The sequence below is a fragment of the Ranitomeya imitator genome, chromosome 5 (genome assembly GCF_032444005.1).
Source record: "Ranitomeya imitator isolate aRanImi1 chromosome 5, aRanImi1.pri, whole genome shotgun sequence".
Lineage (NCBI taxonomy): Eukaryota > Metazoa > Chordata > Amphibia > Anura > Dendrobatidae > Ranitomeya > Ranitomeya imitator.
Window position 1 is genome coordinate 412744754 of NC_091286.1, and position 26723 is coordinate 412771476.

Genomic DNA, 26723 nt, shown 5'->3' on the forward strand with positions numbered 1-26723 from the left:
TGCCGAACTAACAGCACGGCGGTGCACCCCTTTGCTTCTCTGAGCTTCCAGCAAAAGTTAATAGCAAGCTGGACAGAAAAAACAGAAAACAAACTAGAAGCACTTATCTAGCAGAGCAGCAGGCCCAAGGAAAGATGCAGTAGCTCAGATCCAACACTGGAACATTGACAAGGAGCAAGGAAGACAGACTCAGGTGGAGCTAAATAGCAAGGCAGCCAACGAGCTCACCAAAACACCTGAGGGAGGAAGCCCAGAGACTGCAATACCACTTGTGACCACAGAAGTGAATTCAGCCACAGAATTCACAACACCAGAGTTGCCACGAGAGAGTGACACCTGTAACAGGCTCAAGCTGCCTACCATGCGGTTAATGTTTCATTTAATGGACAGACTGTGAGAGGGACTTTTGAAGAGCAGAATAAGGGGGAGAGTGTGTTATAACTACCTAGGGAACTGAATTGAAAGCATTTTGGGGTACAAATTATTAGTCTAAGGGATGGAGCGTGAGAAGTTGACCCAGGGGAGCCAAGTTTTTATAAATTTTCCATGTGTATGAGTTTCCCAACTGGTCAATTCCTCTAGACGGTATATGTCTTGCACTTTAGCTATCCAATTGCTAAGAGTGGGAGGAGACGTTTGTTCCCAATGTATCGAGATTCCCTCATCATTTTTATTGGATGCTCAGGGCCACTGATCGGGTCACTGCTGCCATGACAAACCCCCTAAAGAACCAACCGACCCGGCCGAGTACCCCATGGCCCTAGCAGGCGCTCCAGAAATCCTCTAGATCGCAACCGGGAACCATATCCTCTGGATTACAGTCAATAAATACGCCAGTCCACCTCCGTGACCGGTTGCCTTGGGCAACTGCACTGTGATATACTCTGTGGGTGCCAGGCCTTTCAGCTCCGCTTGCCTGTGTTGCCTCACACAGATGGAGCTCTGCAGAGCCTTCTGCTGTGTATGTTTGCTAGATCAAACTAACACTGACTCTGACCCTGACACAACCAAACCCTTTAATGCACGGATTTTAACTGGAATCTGTTGCCATGGGCCACATGGAAAACCCGGGCCAGGACTGAAACGGACTGCACCGCTTCCGTCCTGTAGTCTGTTTCAAAACACAAAAGCCCAGAGCAGGTTTTCCCTAAGTCTGCCTTGGACAAATAGTTTGCCCAAGACTAACACTTTATATTCTGCATTGTAATCACAGCTACGCCTGTGACTGCAATGCACTCCCATGGCCTCAATACATCTCTGTGCGCATGTTGGGGGAACACACAGAGAGCCTCACATGTAACACCAGTCACTGCCTCACACTGTGTTGACACACCCCTTCAACAATAAATTAAACAAAAACATATAAAACATGTTAGGTATCGCCACATCAACAGTCTGTTCTATCAAACTATAAAATTATTTAAAATATAAGTTAAACACTGAAAAGAAAGAAAAAAAATCATGGCCATAGAATTCCCATTTTTTGGTGCTGCATTTCCCCACAAAAAGTGCAATAAAAAGCTATCAAGAAGAAACATGTACCCCAAAATGGTATCAATAAAAACACAAGCCCTCACACAATTCCATTGTAGGGAAAAAAAATGTAACCACTAAAATAATAAAAAAAAATTGGACACGTTTAGTATCACCATAATAATTTCACAAAATACCACACAATGAACACAGAAAAAATATAAACCCAAAAACAATAGCAGAATTGCGTCTTTATTTCCACAATTTCATCACACATTGAATTTTGTTTCCATTTTCCAGTACATTGTGTGGTAAAATAAATGTTATCATTAGTGATGAGCGAATATACTCGTTACTCGAGATTTCTCGAGCATGCTGGGGGTCATCCGAGTATTTTTTAGTGCTCGGAGATTTCGTTTTTATTGCCGCAGCTGAATGATTTACCGTACATCTGTTAGCCAGCATAAGTACATGTGGGGGTTGCCTGGTTGCTAGGTAATCCCCACATGTACTTATGCTGGCTAACAGATATAAATCATTCAGCTGCGGCAAGAAAAACTAAATCTCCGAGCACTAAAAAATACTCGGAGGACCCCCAAGCGTGCTCGAGAAATCTTGAGTAACGAGTGTATTCGCTAATCACTAGTTGTCATTCAAAATTACATCTTGTTTTGCTCCACTTGTTGGTTCCATTTGTCATCACACTACCACAAGTAAATGATTTGTATACTTGCAATGAGTGATGAGCGAGTATACTCGTTGCTCGGGTTATCCCGAGCACGCTCGGATGGTCTCCGAGTATTTCTTAGTGCTCGGACATTTAGTTTTCCTCGCCTCAGCTGCATGATTTACGGCTGCTGGAAAGCCTGAACACATGTGGGAATTCACAAAAGGATAGAAACACACCGGTACTCCCAGGGGGGGGGGGGGGGGTTATACTAGAAAGCTGCCGGTGCCTAGACAGCTACTGTGCTAAGACTGTCAAGTGTAACAGGAAAAATGAAAAACGATAAGGACACCGCGCTAGCTAGATATGGTAGCAATCAATGGGGACATGAAGTCAGAGAAGTGTCCAACATAAAAATGGCCGCAACCATCAGCAGTGATAACAAATAGCACAATAAAGATATGTCAATGGGCAAAAAGGTAAATGCCCATAGCCAGCAGAGAATACCTCCTGTAGCTGAAGTGAGAAATATCTAACAAGGGAGATATAAGTGTGTGGCAGGAATATGATAAAATGAAATAAGCGCACACTTACTAGTATGAATGTAACTTCGGCGGAGGTGCTGGCGCTGTCCTGTGGTGAGTAGGAGCGGGATCACCAGTGGCCCGGGGATCCGGAAGTGTGGAGTCCAGAAACCGAGACAGCGTGGGGCGGCAGAGACACCGGATGGTATAGGGAGCGTCCTCCCTAGTGGGTGCTCAGCCGCCACGCGCCAGGAGCGCTGGTGACCGGCACACGTGGGCCGGAAGGAAGCCGCTGCAGAGAGCGGTGAAAAAAGGGGGCATGGTCTGGGTGACGTCACCTAGAAGAGAGGGTAAGGAGGAAAGGACGGGTGCCGCACAGGACCAAATTGCCTACGCGTTTCGAAGGTCTCCGGACCTTCTTCATCAGGGCTACTGGTCTCCGGTGTCTCTGCCGCCCCACGCTGTCTCGGTTTCTGGACTCCACACTTCCGGATCCCCGGGCCACTGGTGATCTCGCTCCTACTCACCACAGGACAGCGCCAGCACCTCCGCCGAAGTTACATTCATACTAGTAAGTGTGCGGTTATTTCATTTTATCATATTCCTGCCACACACTTATATCTCCCTTGTTAGATATTTCTCACTTCAGCTACAGGAGGTATTCTCTGCTGGCTATGAGCATTTACCTTTTTGCCCATTGACATATCTTTATTGTGCTATTTGTTATCACTGCTGATGGTTGCGGCCATTTTTATGCTGGACACTTCTCTGACTTCATGTCCCCATTGATTGCTACCATATCTAGCTAGCGCGGTGTCCTTATCGTTTTACATGTGGAAATTCCCTAACAAACAGGCATTCCTCACATGTATTCAGCCTGTCTAGCAGCCTTAAATCATGCAGCTACGGCAACGAAAACTAAATCTCCGAGCACTAACAAATACTCGGAGACCATCCGAGCGTGCTCGGGAAAACCCGAGCAACGAGTATACTCGTTCATCACTACTTGCAATGCATGATGACCGCTGAAGCTGACAAGTGGAGTCGAATCCTAACAGTGTGTACACTGCACACTGTTAGGATTCGGTAAGCTGAACGAAAATGTAATCATTTTGAACAAATCTTATTAAGGATTAAACTCCCAAAATGCATACATTGGGCAGTTCTTAACTGGCCATAGACTTAAGATAATTGTCAGCCGCTTTTTCTCCTTTTACTGTGGCAATAAGCAGAGAAGCTTGCCAAATCAGATTACTCGTGTTTGTCTAGGATCACATGAACATATTAAAGATCAGTCATTTTCATCCAGAAAAGTGTGTCCATTTTTTTTTCACTTGTCATCCGTGCACAGTCTGTATAACATCCACTTTTTACAGCAGCAGCTATTAATCATTTACAGGACCATGTTACAGACTTGTAATGTATCTGTAAATAATGAAGGCTACACTGTGTCTCTGAATAGCATCTGATTTTTTTCTCACTCCCATCTTACAGTATATTGGAGTGAAATCACATTATGCTGCAATTTTCTTTAGAGACAGATTCTGTCAGTGAAAAAAATCTGTCATCAGCACTGCCCCACTGAATAACATTGAATGGCACTTGTCTGATTTATACGGTGATGTGAGTGAACACTTTATATGGGTGATATGGATAATCCCAAAAAGTATATGTATATGTATGACTAGCTTTTCCTTGAAAATCATTTTCATATGCCAAATAAAAGCCTTTGAAATACAGGAAATCCTTACAACATCATGCATTTAGCGAGTCCTAAAAGTTAAAACTCACTGCAATATATGTTTAAAGAAGACATACTCACATATGGGGCAATTTGCTGCAGCTGGGATATGGTGACTTTATTGTACATAGTGCTAATGTCTCGTCGGATGTCATCAAATTCCGAGATTGTGATCTTAAAGATTGAAAAACAGTAACTATTAATGGAACAGACCATATCTTCCAATGGTTGGTAAGACAAGCTGTTATAAAGATCCTTTTTATGGTGTATTTAGTCACCAAAACAGTTACGACCTAGGCAGCAAGCACTATTGGGACAGTGGCAACTTCAAGCCATGATGTCATGGACTCTTACATTGGCAAGATCCTGTTCTAGTAGTAGTATTTCCTGTGCCTTCTTTTGCACGTTCTCGACTCCCAGAAGGCTTAGGATCTTCTGCATGAACTCTTTGTAAGCTACCAAAATCTGTGGACAGTAAAAGAAATGTTTTTTAGACTCAAGCTTGCTTTTCAAACCTCAATTGCTAATGTTAATAATCAGACCAAAATGCTTAAAGGGAATCTGTCACCAGATTTTTGCCGCCTAATCTGAAAGCAGCTTAATGTAGATACAGAAACCCTGATTCCAAGAGTATTTCACTTACTGGGATGCTTGCTGTAGCTTTGATAAAATCACTGCTAACATATTGCACATCACACAGAAGCATTTCGGTTGTATTTACATGCGCTGAGTTCAGGACGCTAAACGAGTGTGATTGACAATACTGAAATCGTTCAACACTTGTTTCCTGGCCTCTTTCCACCAGCTGAGGAATAATGATGGGACAGAACCATCACTAACAGATCACTAACAGATCACCATACAGTATCATGTTATCAGCAGCATATCTGCAGTTTACAACGGCGATGTGCTGCTGAGAACAATGATTTTTGTTCTGGCATAAACAATCCGATCACTCCATGAATATTCAGCATTTTGCTTGTTTAGTATAATGCACCCCATAGTCCTCCACAGAGTATAATGGTATAATGCAACCCCCCAAAGAGTATAATGTAACCCCCAGAGAATATAATGCAGCCCCCTCTTATAGTATAAAGTAGCCCCCTCATAGAGTATGATGCAATCACCCCTCATAGAATATAAATATAATGCAGCCCCCATAGAATATAATGTAGTGCTGGATAGAATATAATACAGCCCACCTCTCCATAGAATATAATGTAGCCCCATCAAGGAGTATGATGTAATCCTCCCTCCTAAAATCTAATATAGCCCCCATAGAATATAATGTAGCCCCCCCATAGAATATAATATAGCCCACCTCCCCATAGTATATAATGTAGCCCCCATAGTATATAACACAGCCTCCACCATAGAATATAATGTATAATGTACCCCCTATAGTATATAACACAGCCGCATAGTATATAACACAGCCCGCATAGTGTATAGCACAGCCTCATAATATATAGCACAGCCCTCATAGTATATAAGCCCACATAGTATATAGCACAGCCCTCATAGTATATAGCACAGCCCGCATAGTATATAGCAGAGCTCACAAAGTATATAGTACAGCCCCCCATAGGATATAATGCACCCCCATAGTATATAACACAGCCTCCACCATAGAATATAATATATATATAGCACAGCCCGCATAGTGTATAACACAGCCTGCCTAGTATATAGCACAGCCCGCATAGTATATAGCACAGCCCGCATAGTATATAACACAGCCCGCATAGTATATAGCACAGCCCACATAGTATATAGCACAGCCTACATAGTATATAACACAGTCCGCATAGTATATAGCACAGCCCACATCTCCCTCCCCCGAGAATGGCCCCACAGTCCAGTGCTCACTGTTATAGTGAAAAAAACAAAATACTCCTCACCTCTCCTCGTGCCTGCGCTGCTCCCTGTTCCTGTCTCAGCGGCTGCACTGCCTGGCACACAGTGAGTGCACGATGACGTCATCGCGCACCCAAAGTGTCAGAGGCAGAGCGGGGAATGATGTGATTGATGAGAGAGGAAGCATCAGCTGATGTTCTCTCCTCCATCATTGCTTTGAACTGTACTGGCAGACGCCAGTATAGTTCAATGTGGCGGGGGAGTCGGTGCTGATGGCAAGCGAGCCCCCCTGCCTCACAGGGGCCCCATAGCGGCTGCATGATGTGCTGTTAGCTGGGGTCCCTGGGGAGCGGGGGCCCTAGGCAGCTGCGTGGTCTGCCTGGCCCTAACGCCAGCCCTGAGGAGATTATCACTAGAGGTCTAGTAAATCTGCTGCCATGTCGCCCTCTATATTCATGAGCTCTGTATAATCCCACACACTCTACTGATTGGCAGCTTTCTGCCTATGCACAGTGTACACAGACACTTGTCAATCAGAGGTGTAGGTGGGGTTTTACAGAGCTCAGCACTAGCCCAATCCAGCATGGCTGCAATCAGGTTTTCTGCCCATGCTTCATGCTACTCAGGTGGCAAATTCCCTTTAAGCTGATTTGTTGCTGATATGATATCCACATATTGCATAGTACAACTGTTGTCACAAACAGAAATGTATGTTCCTGTTCCTGTACATTTCGAATTCAAAGTGACAAAAACAATGGTGTTAATGTGGGTTATACCTTTTCACTGTCTTCATCCTGACCCAAGTAAAGTGTACGCTCTGGCAGAGTCAAGCCATCTTGATCAATCTGTAAATTTAGAACAAAGCAACAAGAAATTATTTTTAGAAGCTTTAATTGCCCCAAAACATAAAATATTTTACTATTTTGCTAGGTATCATTTATGGTGACTACCAATATGGCTGTTGATCTTGTTGCTGTTGTTCTTATTGTTGATTTTATGCAAATTTCACAAACAAAAAATGTTAATAACTGTTAGCGAATAAAACAAAAATTAATCAGAAAACATATTTGCGTGGTAAATTTTAAGTTTTCATACAGATATACATTATAAAATTATGAGAATTTACATGTGCAACTTGTAGAAATGTATAGTGGGTGCAGAAAGTATTCAGACCCCTTTAAATTTTTCACTCTTTGTTTCATTGCAGCCATTTGGTAAATTCAAAAAAGTTCATTTTTTTCTCATTAATGTACACTCTGCACCCCATGTTGACTGAAAAAAACAGAAATGTAGTAATTTTTGCTAATTTAATAAAAAAGAAAAACTGAAATATCACATGGTCATAAGTATTCAGACCTTTTGACCTTTGCATCACCTGAATATTTTCCGTACCCACTGTAAGTGCTTAGAGATCAATAAACATGAAGTATTTTAACTCATCAATATGCTTAAAAACATGTCCATCCATCTCAGAACAGATGGATTTTCGCGAACGTGAAAAGACGTGGCGGACACAATTAAAAAGAGTGTTTGAGGGTCTGGGTGCCTCATGTGATCCGAAATCCAGAGATGACATTGAATTAATTAAAAAATACAAAGAGTTGCTCAAAAAGCGTACCCGCCTATGGTGGAACAAGGCGTTCTTAGAAAAGTATATTGGTTGTGGCCTGATCCCACGGGGTCTTAGGATCCAAGTTTTTCCTTCCTTCCCCATTACTAATGAAGATTTTGTTAAGGCTTGGGAAGGGGCTTCTTCAAATTGCTCCAAAATATTTTTAGAACTTTTGATAAAATCCAATGAATCATCTCTTATAGAGATTGATGTTGAATTGAAAAAAATACAAGATTCTATTAATGAGCATTTAACCCCTGAAAAGGTCACGAAACTTAAAGGGGAAATTGATTTGGAACAACTAAAATGGGAAAAAGATATTGTGGAAGGTAAGATGAAGAAATATCAACGGGATCAATTAGATTTCCAGAATGACCAGGTCTATAAATGGAAAAGAAGGGGCATTGGCCAGAGATCCTCTTCAAGGACACGATCTATATCTATTTCATCTATGTCTTCGGTAGAAGATAGAGTCCAGGGCCCTGAAAACCCGAGGACATCATGGGAAAGGAGAGACTTTTTTAGAGAGAATCGTTCTAGAGGAGGAGGAGGGAGAAATCAAAAACGTAAGGTACCCTCCTCACCCCCTGTGGACAAAAGGACTAAAAATAATACATTGGAGGTGATTAACTTATCCTCTCATGTGCTGTCTCAGACCCAGAGGGATCTTTTGGGTCTAGGTTTATCATTTGTCCCCACCAATAATTTTAATTTTTTTCTAGCACTAAAGGACCTCCATTTGTTCTCTCGGAAATTGGTATTGCGAAAACTACACTCGAGATCAACTACTGATGGGGGTGGAGGACACGTAACAGAGCAAGAGGCGATTGAGGCCTTGGAGGAACTGGAACGAGAATCAAATCCAGATATTACAGGTACCTCTCCGCCACCCATATTTTCTAGATCTACCGCATTCCCTCCCTTGTCTCTTTGTCCGCAGGTTGACATATTTACCAGATTAGTAACAGAAGAATTTAAATCAATCTACAACAATAGGAGTAGGGATAACCTGACTCCTGTACAACGGAAGGCATTGGAGGATCTGAAACGTTTAGATGACGTAGTCATCAAACCAGCAGACAAGGGGGGGAATGTGGTGATGTGGCCGGTGGAGAGGTATGAGAAAGAGACCTTTAGACAGCTAAGGGATAAACAGACATATATTCAATTAGCACAAAATCCTTTAGCCTCCTTTCAGGAGGAGCTTATTTGTATCTTAGAGATAGCACATGAGAGGGGTATCATCTCCAAGAAGGTTCTAAATGGTCTTATAGTCAAGTGCCCTGTTATACCCACGTTCTACCTCCTGCCCAAGGTCCACAAGGACTCTATCAATCCCCCGGGGCGTCCGATTGTCTCTGGCATTGGAGGGCTGTGTGACCCCATTTGTAAATTTATTAAACATTACTTGCATCCTCAGGTGGAGACGTTGCCCTCCTATGTCAGGGACACTACGGACGTCCTGAGGCGTCTTGATGGCCTGTCCCTCGATATGGGTACATTTCTTGTAGTAGCGGATGTTGAATCCCTATACACGAGTATAACACACGAGGATGGACTACGAGCATCGCAATTTTTTCTGGAGGCCAGTAATTTGGATGCTGATATGAGGGAGTTGGTGTTGGATTTGTTGCGGTTCATTCTCACCCATAACTTTTTTACATTCAAGGACCGGTTCTTTTTACAGAAACGTGGGACCGCTATGGGGGCGGCGTGTGCGCCCTCCTATGCAAACCTCTTTCTTGGTTTTTGGGAGAGGGGTTTGCTGCTGGACAGTGCACAGGCCGCTCCCCAAGTCCTTGGATGGTTTCGTTTTATTGATGATATTTTGTTTATATGGCAGGGATCTGCCATTGATTTAGAAGCATTTATGGTGGGTCTGAACCGCAACGAATCCAACATCAAACTCACCTACACCTATGATCAAAGGGTGGTATCTTTTCTCGATGTGGAACTATGTGTGCAGGATGATGGATCGATACATACTGATATGCATCGTAAGAAAACATCAGTTAATGCATTGCTACATGCATCTTCTGCACACCAACATTCCACGATTACTGCTATTCCAACTGGTCAGTTTCTGCGTGCTCGTAGAATATGTACCTCAGACACACTATTCGAGAGGCAGGCCAGGGACCTTGGGCAGAGATTTAGGGACCGTGGGTATAGCAACAGGAGCATAAAGAAGGGCTATGTGAGAGCCAAGAATACTAAGAGAAGTGACCTTTTGGCTCCACAGGGTGGTAACTCCGGTAGGAAAAAAGGAAAGGAGATGGAAGTACGGTTCATCTCTACTTACAACCAGCAATGGGACCTGATGAGAACCATTCTCAAGAAACACTGGTCAGTTTTATTAACTGACCCTGTCTTGAAAAAACAACTTTCACCAACACCTCTTATGACAGCACGAAGAGGAAGAAACTTTAAAGATGTGCTAGTATCAAGTCACTACATCTCAAAACCTACTCCCTTATTTGGCAATAGGAAAGGTTTCTTTCCCTGTGGAAAATGCTTAGCATGTAAAAATCATATCAGATCCACGTCCTTCACATCATCGAGCGGCCTCAAAACATATGACATCAGAGAAAACATCACATGTACGACCACGAATGTCGTATATTATGCCATGTGCAGTTGTAACTTGATATACATTGGACTCACGTCACGTGAGTTACGGGTCAGAACCCGTTAACATATACGTGATATTGAGGCCGCTCGTGCTGTGGACGACGTGGAGTCTTTAAAAACAATCCCCAGACACTTTAAACTCAAACACAAATGTTATCCCAAAGAGTTGAAAGTCTGGGGGATTGATTGTGTTCATATGGGGATTAGAGGTGGTGATGCTATGCGGGTTCTAATGCAAAAGGAGTGCCATTGGATAGTCAATCTTGACACAATGCTCCCTCATGGACTTAATGAACAACTTAGTTTTACATCATTCTTGTAAATTATGTCATCTCTGGACGTAGGATCACTGTTTTTTACCTTTGATTTTAATATATTTGTCTTTTTCCTTTTTTTCTTTTTTTGTCCCTTTTCTAGTGATTTAGTGTTATAGTTTTAGTTAAATTCATTTTTACATTTCATTGAACAAAGCTGGCCTGGACATGGACCCTCAAATTTCATCTGTTGGAAAAAGACTGCTGGATCCGGGATGTTATTGAATTTATATGTATGCACATTGTCACTTTAATATTACTATGTTCTTAATCGTTATAATTCACTATTGTTATAGTATTGCATTTTGTATTCAATGTCATTTTTTGATACTTATAGACATGTATTTTATTGTATTGTATTATATGTCCTGTTTCTGTTGATGGCGCTAAGTGGTAATGCTTCTGTGCCTCTAATAATTGTTTACACTGGTGCTAGATGTGAGATCATCCCCTGGATCGTATAATGGGGTTCCAGCAGTATTGTGTGGGTCGTGTTCTACACATTTACGGGCTGTCCTTACCTTCTTGTGGCACGATATCTTTATGGCTGCATAGGAAACCACTGTGGGGCCAGTGCGCATGTCCCTGACGCTGGGAATGGCTGCGGCATCGTCCTCGGCGCCTTACTGTGACGTGTGCGGGTCAGTGACGTCACCGGTACTTCCCGGTGACCCGCACCGCCATGTTGGCGCTTGTGATGGTGCGACCTGCAGCGCCCGGATTCATAATTGACATGCGCCGTGGATTATAAAAGGCAGAGAGACACGTGTATTATGCGAGCCCCCCGAGGAAGCCGTGGGCGAAACGCGCGTAGGGGCACCTGTTGGCATTCATGGATGGAGAAAAGGGTAAGAATATAATATGGGATTAGTTCCCTTATACTGACACTGATATTACTTTGGGGTCACTGGACCATGGGGTACATCCGCTTTACTTAGTAATATGATTCTGATCCTTATGGGTGCTTGGGGATGTAGGAAGCACCAGCATGTTACACTTGCTCCGTTAGGCATCCATTTGATCTAATTACTACCATCTATACCCCTTCTCTATATCCATGATGCAACACTGGTTTTAGGGCACCTATTCTCAATACTCAATTGACTCTGTATGTTACAATTCTGTTTATGTGTTTGGAGTTATGTTTTGTAATTTATAGGTTTTTCTTTACTGTATTAATAAATATATAATTTTTAAACATATTGATGAGTTAAAATACTTCATGTTTTTTGGTCTCTATATACTTAGAAGTATTTCGGGGTATTATCCCATTTAGTCCTGGGTAATCCAGACAGGACTGTCTTTTACGGCAATGGTATCTGTATCTGAGGTTCTGTTTCTGCCCACTGTAAGTACTTGCAGCCAAAACAGCCCAAATTTGCTGTGTCTATTCACCCTGATAATGGAAACAAGAATACTATAAAAATAAAAAGTTTTTTTTCCCCAAGATTAGGCTAGTCAGTCATTAGGATAGACTATAAATATGAGATTGCGGGGGTTCAACCCTCAGGACCACCACCAATAAGGTGTTCGGAGGGGAAGAGTTGATTATGTGAGTGCTGCATCTCTTTTTATGCTTACATCACTCTGCACTGCACTGCTGCTACATAGGAGGAGGCTATTGTTCAGTGTTGTCCCACTCATTTCAATGGAGCAATGTTGCAAATGGCGCAAAGACCCTTTAAATAGCCCGGTGGAACTCTTCCAATCTTATATTGCTGACCTATCCTAAATACAGTCTATCAATAATACGATACTAGAAACCCCTTTCTAGTGGAGAACAATGAATATCGTACATCTGGCCAAAGTGGTGGTTTTTATTGGTTAAATAAATATGATATATTTTTGGCAATGGCTTAAAGAAGTGTCCCTTTTAGCTGTAGATGAGTCTTTAAAAAAATAGAAGAGGTTACCTATAGTTAATATAGAGGACACATTTGTGGATTAGCAGCACAAATGAAAGTAGCTAATTGTTATGAAATAACTTGTTCAGTTTATTTCTTTATTTTCTTTATCCCAGCAGCTTCCAGTACCAATCGGTTCGTCAATCTAAAGCCGTATCATTAGCATCTCCCCTGTGCTCAGTCCTTGGTTGCAGACGTCATCTGATGTTGATGTGATGTCACTGCTGCATTTATACTAAGAAATAACAGAGGCTGCAGCAGAGCCAGCAGGAGAGTAGCAGTGACTGAGCACAACTGTCTTCATTATCCATAAAGAAGCACTACTCCGCCAATCAAAGTTTTTATCCTCTTAATTTATTACAGTCATCCCATTATAAAGCACTGTGTACTTACAATTGCTCATTTTGCCTTTCTACCCTGTTAATTCTTCTCTTTTCTTTTCTCTATGCAGAAAAAAGAAGTGTCTTGTCCCTGCATTTATCATCCCCCTCTTCAAATCCTGACCCAGTTACTCTTTCCTCCACCCTGCCAGCAGGGACCTTTGCAGTGACTTGTGATTTGTACAGGGAAAACTGACTTCCTGTTTCTACATTGAGCTTAGAAGGATTCAGCTCATTAGTTAATAATCACATCATGTCATAGATCTCAGGGGTGGGGAGCCTCAGGCCCCCGGGCTATTTACGGCCCTCGATGATCTTTTATCAGGCCCTCGGGCAGATTCTCAGGGACCGCATTATTGAGCAAGGAGCTGTATTTTGATTGCCACAAGCTCATTAATTTCTTCTTGCTCTGTTAGCACACACACGCAGTGTTCACTACTGAACACTGAAGGGCATGCAATGAAAGATTACGTCCTGAAGCCAGTGCCAGAGTCAGGATGTAGTTTGTGGGCGGAGTTTGTATGGCCCCCGAAGGATGGTATAAATATCCAAATGGCCCTTCGCAGAAAAAAGATTCCCCACCCCTGATCTAATGGAAAAGAGATTTAGTTGAGTAGAAGGGAAAAATTAGCAATTGTAAGTATACAGTGCTATATAATATGATGATTCTAGTATATTAAGAGGATAAAAACTTTGATGGGAGTGCTTCTTTAAGTACGGGAAGCCAAAGGAGTAAAAAATAATTAAACACAACAACCCTTTTAAAAACTTACTGTACGTCTGAAACTTTTTCCAATACGAGGGTCCATACACATGCCCATGATATGAATTAATGTTGCACAGATCCCTTGCTCAAAGCCCATGGGTTCATAGTGTATGGATATGGACCAATACTGCACCTTTATATGTGTATGAGTTAATATACAGACAGCTTGTATTTTTTCCAGATTTATACACCATCTTTGAAAAATCCTGACCTTTATCCATCATATCGGGTAGTAGAGAACAGGGTGTGTCATGAAAGCACCATTTGTCGCCCATGAAGTTTCTATAGATGGACCTATGGGCCTTGATATATCACAATGTATATTATCTTTGCAAATGAATCTCTAACCCCTTTGACATCGGGCATAATAGTACGTCGATGTTGGACTCCCCCTGTTTCCGGGCACATGACAACTGATATATACAGCTGACATGAGCCTGCAAGAGCCACGGGTGGAATCGCAATCTCATTTCTGACAGCGGCATTTAACTCACGCTTACCAGAAGCATGTTGCTAATCCCACCCATCGGTGACCCGTCACATGATTGCGGGACACCGATGGGTCGGCATGGCAACCAGAGGTTTGAAGCAGACCTCTATGGTTGTCATTGCCAGATTGCCAGATTGCTCATAACAAGCGAGCATTTATGCTACACACAGGCAATCTGAGCATTGCCTGTGTGTAGCAGAGGCAATCGGACAACTGTAGATTATAGTCTCCCATGAAGACTATTGAAGCATGCAAAACTAAAAAAAAAACTTTTAAAAAATAGAAAAAATATAAAAGTTCAAATCACCCCTTTTCGCCCCATTCAAAATAAAACAATTTTAAAAAATCAAATATACACATATTTGGTATCGTTCAGAATCGCCCGATCAATATAAAAAAGAATTAACCTGATCACTAAACGACGTAATGAGAAAAAAAAAAAATCAAAAATTCAGAATTACAGTCACTGCTACATTGCAATAAAATGCAATAACGGGTAATCAAAAGTTCATATGTACATGTATATGGCATCAATAAAAACATCAGCTCAGCTCGCAAAAAATAAGCCCTCACCCAGCCCCAGATCGAGAAAAATGGAGACGCTACATGTCTAGGAAAAGTGGAGCCATTTTGTTTGTTTTTTTTACCAAAGTTTGGATTTTTTATTACCACTTAAATAAAAAATAACCTAGACATGTTTTGGGTCTTTGAACTTGTAATAACCTGGAGACTCAGGCCGGCCTCACACTCAGCTATTAATATCTGCCCTCAGTCACTGGCTTTACCATTCTGGTGGAGAAAATTGCGCTGGAGCCTACGCCAATTTTTTCAGCGATTTAATCCTTTAATTTAATAGCTAGAGCTTCCAAATTTTGCACATACACACTACTAACATTGGTAGTGTGGAATATGCAAAAAAAAAAGGATATGAGATGGTTTACTGTATGTAAATCATGTCTCATATCATGTCGGGTTTGGAAAGGAGATAGCAAAAGCCGGCAATTGAATTACCAGCTTTTAAGCTATCTAGCGCTGTATGAAATCTTAATATATATACATATATGTGTCTCACTGACATATATGTATATACCCCTATACTATGTGTAGACATTTATTTTAGCTATTCTATTCTAACCTGTCAGTGTGATTTTACTGTACACCGCACTGAATTGCCGGTTTTTCGCTAGAACAACGCTGCATATTTCTCGCAAGTCACACTGTTGGTCCGTGTGTAATCTGTATTTTTCTGGCCCCCATAGACTTTCATTGGCGTGTTTTTTGCGCAATACGGTGACAAACGCAGCATGCTGCGATTTTCTACGGCTGTAGAACACTGTATAATACGGATCAGTAAAATACGGCTGATAAGAGCTGGGGCATAGAGAAGCATTGTACCGTATGCAATCTGTATTTTCAGCACCTCTCTTACGTCTGTAAAACACGCTAGTGTGAGGCCGGCCTCATAGTGGCAGGTCAGTTTTAACATTTGGTGAACATGGTAAAAAAAAATAATAACTGTTCAATTGCACTTTTTTTGCAATTTCACTGAACTTGGATTTTTTTTTCCATTTTCCAGTACACGAGATGTTAAAACCAATGGTGTCATTCAAAAGTAAAACTTATTCCGCAGAAAACAAGCCCTCACATGGCCATATTGATGGAAAAATAGAAAAACTTATGGCTCTGGGAAGAAGAGGAGCAAAAAACGAAAACTAAAAAACGGAAATACCTCTGGTCGTGAAGGGGTTAAGAATATAATTTTTTTTGTAACAGTTTTTCAAATAATTTTTTTATATGAATATGATTTTAAAAAGTAAATTAATGAATGGGATTATGTGAAGCAATGTGTCACAGATTGAAAAGCCAGTGAATAGAGATGTATTGCTGTATTTGATATGATATCTGACCGTTGTTACTCCCTGAAATTTGCCTGGCAGAATAGATTGAAAGGATTCTGTGTTTTTGCTGCTCCTGGACTGTGAATCAATATTTATCATATCAAAATATTACTGGATAAAGTATGCAAACTAACGAAGCCATGAAATATTCCTTTCTATTCAGTCTTAGAAATAGATGAATAAATTGTAAATAGGTTGAATCGCTGCGGATTCTCTCATAAACTCCTCCTGAACAAATACTTTGTGGTTGAGTTTTGGGCTGTTCTTTTCCTTTTCCTGCTGCTACTTCTCATATTTCCCTGCTGGTGCCTAATTGACCCAGAATGCTTTGCAAACAGCGGGGAGCCAGGAACAGCAGCGGTTGGTGAAAGAAATTACCGGCAGCAATAAAAAAAATTCTTAAAGAGAAGCTAAGATATTAAAGTTAGTGTCCAGACAGAAAAGTCTTACATGAAAACCACAGGAAGGAGAAGTTGGTATGCGGAATATTTTGTGAGCTCTATCTGAATTCTGCACGGGTATATTCATAGAACTTATTGTGAGATTTTATTTTACTGGGACACCGTGCACACTATTACATCATTCTTATTTATACCTTCATTTTACCACAAATGTTTGTGCTGTATCATTTCAAAAAGCATTTTGGAGAGCTCAATGATCCTGTCATTTCCAATGTCGGAAGACATGTTTGGACTGTGAAAAAACAACTAAATTATCTTCTATATGGGGACCAGACTATATGAGAAATTGTGAACCTGGTCAGTACAGGACTATAGGCTAAACTGTACCTGGACGCTCAACCATTTTGGGACTATAGATGCTACCAACATTAGAGCTAATTGAATCAATTTTATGGTGGCTCAGTGGTTAGCACCAAGGACATCTGCAAGGAGTTTGTATGTTCTCCCCGTGTTGGTGTGGGTTTCCTCCTGGTACTCTGGTTTTCTCCCACACTCCAAAGACAAACTGATAGGGAATTTAGATTGTGAGCCCCTTATGGTGCTACATAAGAAAGTACAATAAGTAAATCCACTACAGTCAGCAAATTCTAACAGTGATCAATTTGTTTAGTGGAAACTTCCCAAATTGTCGACATTTTACACATTGCAGAAAACGGCATCAGCCAGACAAGGATCACAAGTCCTCTGGTGCTGGCTTTCCCACAATGTATTGAAGTTGTCGCATGATTTGGTATAGCACAACCAGTCAGGATGGAATATAATAGTCTGTAAAAAAGCCGAAGTAGGATGTGCATCAGCCATTTTGTGGTGAACCTGAATAGTGAGAGGACGTCAGAGATCACTGCTTAGCCATAGATATCGGAAGAGAAAGCTGTAAAATAAAAAAGAAACTTTACCGATAGTGTGTGACAGTACAGCTCTCAAGATTAATGCGTGAGGAAAAAACAGTAATACAGATTAAATTGATAGGGAGAAAGATAGGAGAGGAATGATAAAGACTGTGAGGCAGGTAAAGTGTGAGTGTCACACACAGTATTGATTCTTTGCGTGTTTACCTCCCATTTCTTGTTTTGTTGTTCTTTTTTGGCAATTGAGTTAAGAAAATACAAAAAAAAGAAATAAAAATACAAAGTGCAGTCATTTAACTGTCACTGCCCAACACATAGCGCGTGACACGCTTCATACTGAAACACGTGTCTGCAAAAGGAGTGACTGGTTTGTCTTCTTATGATAAGTCGCACAAGGCAAAGTTCTTTAAAAGGTCAATATAAACTTTTAGGATTGATAATAGAGATGGGAGAATCAATTCACAAGACTCTGGTTCATCGGCGAGGTCAGTAGCCTGTAACTGCTGGATGGGAGCCCTGCAAATCTCCTTACCTCCCAGCATTCCCTGCTCGATATCATCATTGCGGAGGGACGCGCACACAACGTCGCGTCAGACAAGCTAATCAAATGAAGAGTCGGGAATGTTGTGAGGTAAGGAGATTTGCAGTGATTTTCAGTTCTGAACTGGCTGATTGACCAGAGTCCTGTAAAGTGAATCGAATCTACCATCATTAATTGCTACTTCTAATAGGTGCACTAGAGCTCCTATCCTCCTCTTTGAAGAGGCTATTTGTATATTTTACTTACCAAAGGATCATTGCATTTTTATGAATCTTCGCTCCTAATGTATACTCAGCAATCTCCAGAAACATTACCCCTTAGAATATTTGTGAGAAGCCTCTCACCCAGCTAAACCAGCTCTCCTGGTTCGCACTGGGGCAAACACAATGCAATATGTTTCTGCAAATGGAGTACCTGGCTTGGCTTCTTATCCTAAGTCATGTGGCAAAGCCCGTTAAAGGGCCGATACTGACTTTTAGGATTGCTACTTTCAATAGATGGCAGTAGAGTTTCAGCCTCTTTTTCTCTGAATAGGCTATTTGAATATTACTGATTTATTTGCACACCTGTTTTTCTATCTAATTTTGATGTACATACTTGACACAAAAATAATGCAGCCTGTTGATTCTGTTATTATTTTGGCATTTATCTAACATTTTTTGGTCACTCCTTTTTTGGGAATGGGAAAATTGGGGTTGAAAAAATAAGAGTTAATTTTAGTGTAATAAAAAACATACAGTGAAAGAAAGTGACAATGGCAAAAGATAGAGTAATATAAAATAATATAAAACCCTATACCATGCCATCTGTCCATAAGAATGTCGAAGCTTTTAGTGCCAGTAGCACTACCACCACTGGCACTAGCCATCCAGGCAGTAGTACTACCAAATATGGTCACAAATGGTCTCCCTTTGCCTACATCAATTATATTAGTGCGGAGGGAATGGAGGACAATCAGTTTGAGTCAGTGTTATGGCCATTTCTCCTCTACCATAGCAATTAATCATTTCAATGGCAGACTCTCATTCCTGTCAATGATATCTTTGTCTTCTCTGACCCCTAGTGAGATACCTTGTTCCCTAAGCGGAAGAAATTTGGTAGATATTTTAAAACTTCCTACTGATGCATTGAATGAGAATAATCTATTAGACTTGGATTAGACAGACACAGGGGAGGTGCAGGGCATGACTCCAATGCCTAGCTGTGTTGGTAGTAGTAGCAGTGGCAACTGTGATTATAATGACACTAAGAAGAAGGGCAAATCTAGAAGTGGGAATCAGAAGGGGGTCAAGAAGCTTAAAGGTACCTTCACACATAACGATTTCGTTAACAATATCGTTGCTTTTTGTGAGGTAGGAACTATATCGTTAACGAAATAGTTATGCGTGACAGCGATCAACGATCAAAGAATTTGTGATTGCAATCATTTTCAGGAAGAAACTGAGTATTATCTGACAGAATTGCAGGGGTGTTAATACTTTTGGCCATGACTGTACTTACATTCCGGTGTTTGTCCCCCGGCGTCAGCTTCCCTGCACTGTGTCAGCGCCGGCCGGTCGTAAAGCAGAGCACAGCGGTGACGTTGGTCACTGGAGAGCTGTCTGTGTGACAGCTCTCCAGCGACCATACATCGACCTAAATAGCAACGCTGCAGCGATCGGCATCGTTGCCTATATCGCTGCAGCGTCGCTAAATGTGACGGTACCCTAAGCCATTTTGCACACTGAGACAATTGTCAAATTAATCAAGGATGACGGTTATCATGGTAATTGTATGATGAACAGCACCTGCGATCCAAATCAAGGTAGCAAAACATCATCAACATAAGAAGGTGGTGGCATCAGTGATAAAAAGCGGAGCTGATGTCTTGCTAAAAGATCTTACAAGGACAAATCTGCTTCTTCTGCTGTTAGTGGTTTAAGCTCAACAGCCTGAAGGCTGAAGACGTAATGGTGGCAACTGGCAAGTCAAATGACGTTTTTAAAGCAAGCATGGCAAAATGCTTGGTCAATTTCTTGTAGGCTGACATGCGTATTGTTAGCATCAAGCAAAGGGATGATCCTTACTATAAAAGCGTAATCTGTTTTTTCTTTTGGCCTCCAAAAAGACGTTAAAATTGAAGTATAAGCAGGATAAGTTGTGTTCTGTGCTTTACAAAGCAGATGCCGATCAGATGCCTACCGAATACAGGAGAACCCTATATAATGCTTAAACAGTCAATGTTTCCTCATCAGTGCAAACAAGTAGCAGAAGCACAAGTGGTGGTTACAGTGTATATATGACATGATGGACTAGTTGTTTTATCAGCTCCTGCACCCACCTGTAACACATCAGGGTACAGAGATAAACCACCTGAACAACCGTTTAATCATAACTGGACTGTGCCAGTTCTCCAGCAGATGTTATGAGCCCTGACCCCGTAGACTTCTGGGGCAGAAGATTGGACCAATGGCAAAAACTAACCCAGTTTGCCATGGGCATACAGTTTTGTCCAGTCTTTTGTGCGGTATCAGAGATGTTATTTAGAGCAGCAGGAGGCACAGCCTCTCAAGGTAGATTAGATTCTTCTAAACAGGTGTGGAAAATCTTACGTTTGTGACAATTAATCTGGCATGGATCAATGAGGATTTTCATTCACCTATTCTTGATGCCAATGATTAAATTGACCATAGGATATGCCTAGCTATCCAATATGTGCTATACTGTTCTATTATTGTCAGTTCTGACACCTGTATTTAGCCAGTCATCTCCTACCTGTCCATGTTCTAAACTGTGCTGCCAAAGCTATTATGTATACAAGCACATATCTTCTTCCTATCCATTGTGTTTTATATTGTACTATTGCTACAACAGCCCCTGCCAGAAGGCTGCCAGTCAGCCACACATTTCCTGCTTGCACATTGTGTTATACATCTAAACTGTACTGATGCTCGGAATCCTAGGCACAGTTAATTTAAGAAATCTAAAAGAGCTCAAAAAATTGGATAATTTTTAGATGGCTTGTTAGTAAGCCATTGCTTCTGCACTTTTAAAACAGTAAAACTTGTTACTCATAAAAAAAGGGAACTTTTTGGAAGTGCATTGAACAGCAAGGTGGATTGCTGCTGAGGGGAAAGAGAAAAAAATTGTTTAAATCTTCAGCTTAGCGAGTGTGAAGGAGCTGAGTGTGACCTGAGCATAAGTGGAACGGTGGTAAGTGTGTGACTTGTGATTCACTGAAGAGGTATTTGGAAAACCTTTAACAAATACCTATGTGAATCGGTGTGAGTTACTGAATTTGGAGCAGCTATATTCACAAGGGGTTAATTTTTAGGGTGGGGGCTCATAATCAAGGGTTTATAAGGGGCAACTGATTGGGGCTCAAGTCCTTTTTGGAAGTGCATTGAACAGCAAGGTGGATTGCTGCTGAGTGGAAAGAGAAAAAAAAATATTCTTTAAATCTTCAGCTTAGCGAGTGTGAGCGAGCTGAGTGTGACCTGAGCGTAAGTGTGAACGGTGGTAAGTGTGACTTGTGATTCAGTGACTTTGAATTCAGGGAGTTTCCAAGGGAGGAATTACTGAATTGCTGTCTGTGTTTTATTGATAATTTGCATTTATTTTTTATTTAACGTTTCTGTCTAGTGCAATCCCCATTAGGAAATGTGCTCCACTATTGTTAATGCCATCCAGTGCACATCTTGCCACATGTATGCAATCCTTGAGCAGCTGGTGGAGGGTGCATACTGCTGTGCGAGATGTAAGCACGTTGTGCATTTGGAAACCCAGGTTCTGAAACTAAATGTGTAGCTGGCAACACTGAGATCCATTGACAATATGGAAAGGAGTCTTCTGCTCACTGAGCAGACGCTCAATGGGATAGTTGAGGGGGGGATGGTAGGATGGAGCTGCAGGATAGTGAAGCAGCAAGCTTGGTGACAGTTAGAAGGCCGGGTAGAGGGAAGAGTGCCAGGGAGGCTAGTCCTGATCTGGCACACCCCAATAAGTTTCCTAAATTGGCAGATGAGGGGGGTGCCAGTACAGGGGCAGCACTGCTGCAGCCAGGCATATCCTCTGAAAGCCAGAGGAGTGACTGCTACAGTAAGGAGGGAAATAGGAGAGCAGGGCAGGCCAGACAGGTGCTGGTAGTGGGGGATTCAATTATCAGGGGAAGAGATAGGGCAATCTGTTACAAAGAAAGGGATCGTCGAACGGTGTGCTGCCTACATGGTGCTCGAGTCCGACACATCGCTGATCGGGTGGACAGATTACTGGGAGGGGCTGGTGAGGACCCAGCAGTCATGGTGCACATTGGCACAAATGACAAAGTTAGAGGTAGGTGAAAGGTCCTTAAAACGATTTCAGGGGATTAGGCTGCAAGCTGAAAGCAAGGACCTCCAAGGTGGTATTTTCCGAAATACTGCCTGTACCACGTGCCACGCCAAAGAGGCAACAGGAGATTAGGGAGGTTAATAAGTGGCTCAAGAATTGGTGTAGGAAGGAGGGGTTTGGGTTCCTGAAGAACTGGGCTGACTTCTCAGTTGGCTACAGGTTCTACGCTAGGGACGGGCTGCACCTCAATGGGAAAGGTGCAGCTGTGCTGGGGGAGAAAATGGCTAGAAGGTTGGAGGAGTGTTTAAAGGGAACCTGTCACCTGAATTTGGCGGGACTGATTTTGGGTCATATGGGCAGAGTTTTCGGGTGTTTGATTCACCCTTTGCTTGCCCGCTGGCTGCATGCTGGCCGCAATATTGGATTGAAGTTCATTCTCTGTCCTCCATAGTACACGCCTGCGCAAGGCAATCTTGCCTTGCACAGGCGTGTACTATGGAGGACAGAGAATGAACTTCAATCCAATATTTCGGCCAGTTTGCAGCCAGCGGGTAAGGAAAGGGTGAATCAAACAGCTGAAAACTCTGCCCATATGACCCAAAATCAGTCCTGCCAAATTAAGGTGTCAGGTTCCCTTTAAACTAGGGAATGGGGGGGAGGGTATTCATTTTCATAGGAGGGGAAGATAGTGCAGCTAGAGACATGGACACAAATAAGGAAGTTGGGGGTGGCGGTGGCATGGGGGGTAGGGTTAGATCGGTTAATAATTTAAGAAAGAATAGAGGTGCAGAGAGATACATAAAATACATGTATACTAATGCCAGAAACCTCGCTAACAAAATGGAATAATTAGAATTAATGTTGTTGGAGCATAGTTATGACATGGTGGGGATATCTGAAACGTGGCTGGATGAGAGCCATGACTGGGCTGTTAACTTGCAGGGTTATAGTCTGTTCAGAAATGGCTGAAGGGATAAGCGAGGGGGAGAGGTATGTCTATATGTAAAATCATCCTTAAAACCCATCCTGCGTGATAATATAGGTGAATCTAATGAAAATGTAGAGTCCCTGTGGGTAGAGATAAGGGGAGGGGGAAAAATAATAAATTACTGATAGGGGTTTGTTATAAATCTCCAAAAATAATGGAAGCAACGGAGAATATCCTCATAAAGCAAATAGATGAAGCTGCGACTCAAGGAGAAGTCATTATTATGGGGGACTTCAACTACCCTGAAATAGATTGGGGAACAGAAACTTGCAGTTCCAGCAAAGGTAATCGGTTTTTGACAACTATGAGAGACAATTACCTTTCACAATTGGTTCAGGACACTACAAGAAGGGGGGCACTGCTAGACCTAATATTAACCAACAGGCCAGACCGCATATCAAATGTAAGGGTTGGCGGTCACTTGGGGAATAGTGATCACAAAATAATAAGTTTTCATGTATCCTTTAATAAGATGTGTAGTAGAGGGGTTACAAGGACACTAAACTTCAGGAGGGCAAATTTCCAATGGATGAGAGATGATCTTGAGGCAATTAACTGGGACGATATCCTGAGACATAAAAATACACAAAGAAAATTGGAGACGTTTATTAGCATCCTGGATAGGACCTGTGCACAGTATATACCGTATGGGAATAAACATACTAGAAATAGGAGGACACCAATATGGCTAAATAGAGCCGTAAGGGATGCAATAAGTGACAACAAGAAAGCATTTAGAGAATTAAAGGAAGTAGGTAGTGATGAGGCATTAAATAAATACAGAAAATTAAATAAATTCTGTAAAAAGCAAGTCAAGGCAGCTAAGATTGAGACAGAGAGACTCATTGCCAGAGAGAGTAAAAATAATCCCAAAATATTCTTTAACTACGTAAATAGTAAGAAACCCCAGGAGTTCAGTTGTCACAGTGGTATTGCCTTCCTCATGGGGAGGGTGATGCCATGCTTGGAAGCGACGAGGATCCCTTTAATAGGTAACATCTAACATATACAAACAAAACTGTTCTGACTCCAGGCCAGAAGGGGAGCTCTAGACCCAGTTTCAGGGGAGCTTCCCTATATATATATTCTGGCTGGGGGAGGAGTTAGTTAGTCTGTCAGAGGGAGTCTGTCAGAGGAAGTCTGTCAGAGAGGAGTGAGGAGTGGAAAGCTGTGGCCGTGCAGACACGAGATTCCGCAGCTCCTGGAAAGAGTCTAGAGAAGAGCTGGAGCTGTGCAGACACATGGTTCTGCAGCTCCTGACAGAGCAGATTGTAAGAGACTGTGAGGGGAGAAAAGGCAAGGAGAGGAAAGATACTGGGAGTGGGGCTGCGAGTGGGCTCACTCCAGAATCAGCACAATAAACCGGAGGCTGGAATTCTGAGGTTGTGTGGGGTAACTGTATGCCCCGCAGTAGAAACTGGTGGGCAGGAGATTTCAAGTCGCCTGTCCACCATTACACCCGAAGGCACAGCAGCATATAGAGCCCGGAGTCACCACTAGAAGGGACACCTGTAAAAAGGCTCAAGATGCCTGCCATGCGGCTAATGTCCAACTAAAAGGGCAGAGTGAGAAAGAGAGAACCTTGTGTGAAGCCTTAGACAGCAAGGGACTTATACCACAGCGCAGTAAGGAAGACTTCCAAACCCACCTGGCTAGGGGGATTCCGAATCACTTCCAGACTGCCTGGATCTCACCATCACCTGTGATCCGTACCCTGGACTGTGGCTGCCAACTACCAGTAAAAGGTAAAGAGACTGCAACCTTGTGTCCTCCAATTCTTTTTAGAAATACACCGTCTGTCATCTTTGCCTACTACACCGGGAGCCCTGGGGACTAGGCTTCACCTGTGGGAAGCCATACCATCCCTGCTGCAATAACATCATCCCTAGAGGACCCCTTTAAGCAGCGTCGGTCATCCATGACCGAATACCACAGGTGGCATCACGAACAAGCTTTATTTATTATCTTCTACAGACAACCCCTTTAAAGACATTCCCTTTAACTTGGACACCCAGGGCCACAGACCGGGTGACCGCCACTGTGACTACCTCTTTAATGACCACCGGACCCGGTACCAAGTAACCCCTAGGCTCTAGCGGGCGCTCCAATAGCGTCACCCATTGTGTCTCCTATACATTAGTAATGTCCCTCAATTGTGAACCTGTACATTAATATTGTGCCCCTATGTGGTTGCCGTAATGTTAATAACAGTGTCCCTACAGTGGTTTTCTTCACACACAACAGTGCGGAAAAGCAGCAGCTGCACTGTCAATGGGATGTCAGCAGTTGTTGCAGAATCGCCAGCAGGAGCAGTCTGAGACCACTCTGACAGGCAGGAACTACCTGCCTGTTAGTTCTTAGGTCCATAGTAAAAAATAAAAAAGTGCCAGATAACCCATTTAATGCTTTGACTGAAAACAAATAATAATATGTAGGAGTTTATATGTTCTCCCTGTGTTTGTGTGAGTTTCCTCCATGTACCCAGGTTTCCTCTTATACTCTAAAAAACATACTGATATAGAATACAGATTGTGAGCCCCAATGGGGACAGTGATGATAATGTCAGTAAAGCGCTGTGGAATTAAATGCGCTATATAAGTGAGTAAAATAACTAAAAAAAATTAAATAAATAAAAAATAAATATATGTAAACATCTATAACTAACGCCAAATTACCATATTTTATTGCAATCATAAGTATAACATTACAGGTACCAACCTGAGTGGTAACTAGGGGTATATTAGGGTATGTGTCCACGTTCAGGATTGCATCAGGATTTGATCAGGATTTGACGCAGGTAAAATCTGCACCAAATCTGCACCTGAGGTCACTGGCAGGTCACCTGCGTTTTTCATGCGTTTTGTGATGCGCTTTTCATGCGTTTTTTGATGCGTTTCTTCATGCGCATTTCTGTGTGTTTTTGTAAGTTCAATGAAGATATACCAAAAAAAGGGTGATGTCATTTCTTGTCCAACCTCTTCATTTACATACTCCATTGAAGAATAATGTTTACACACACAGACAGATGATAGATACTGTAGATCGATAGATAGATGATAGATAATAGATAGATCTATCGTATCTATCTATCTATCTATCTATCTATCTATCTATCGTATCTATTATCTATCTATAAATATATCTATCGATAGATATATCTATAGATAGCTAGATAGATACATCAATAGATAGATAATAGATAGATAGATAGATAGATAGATAGATAGATAGATAGATAGATAGATAGATAGATAATACCAAGCCTGATGTTTAGTATATCTATGTATCTTTATTCTATCTGTCTGTCTGTCACGGAAATC

General features: G+C 42.0%; 1 protein-coding gene across 1 annotated transcript in view; it reads right to left on the reverse strand.

The window, feature by feature from the left end:
• ECEL1 (endothelin converting enzyme like 1) overlaps nt 1–26723 on the reverse strand; it is a 135965-nt gene that overhangs the window by 65639 nt on the left and 43603 nt on the right. Inside the window, exons 3-5 of the mRNA XM_069727023.1 lie at nt 7039–7107; nt 4760–4870; nt 4487–4579 (exon numbers count right to left, since the gene is read on the reverse strand). Coding sequence (XP_069583124.1) covers nt 4487–4579; nt 4760–4870; nt 7039–7107 — 273 coding nt within the window. The remainder of the gene's footprint in view (nt 1–4486; nt 4580–4759; nt 4871–7038; nt 7108–26723) is intronic.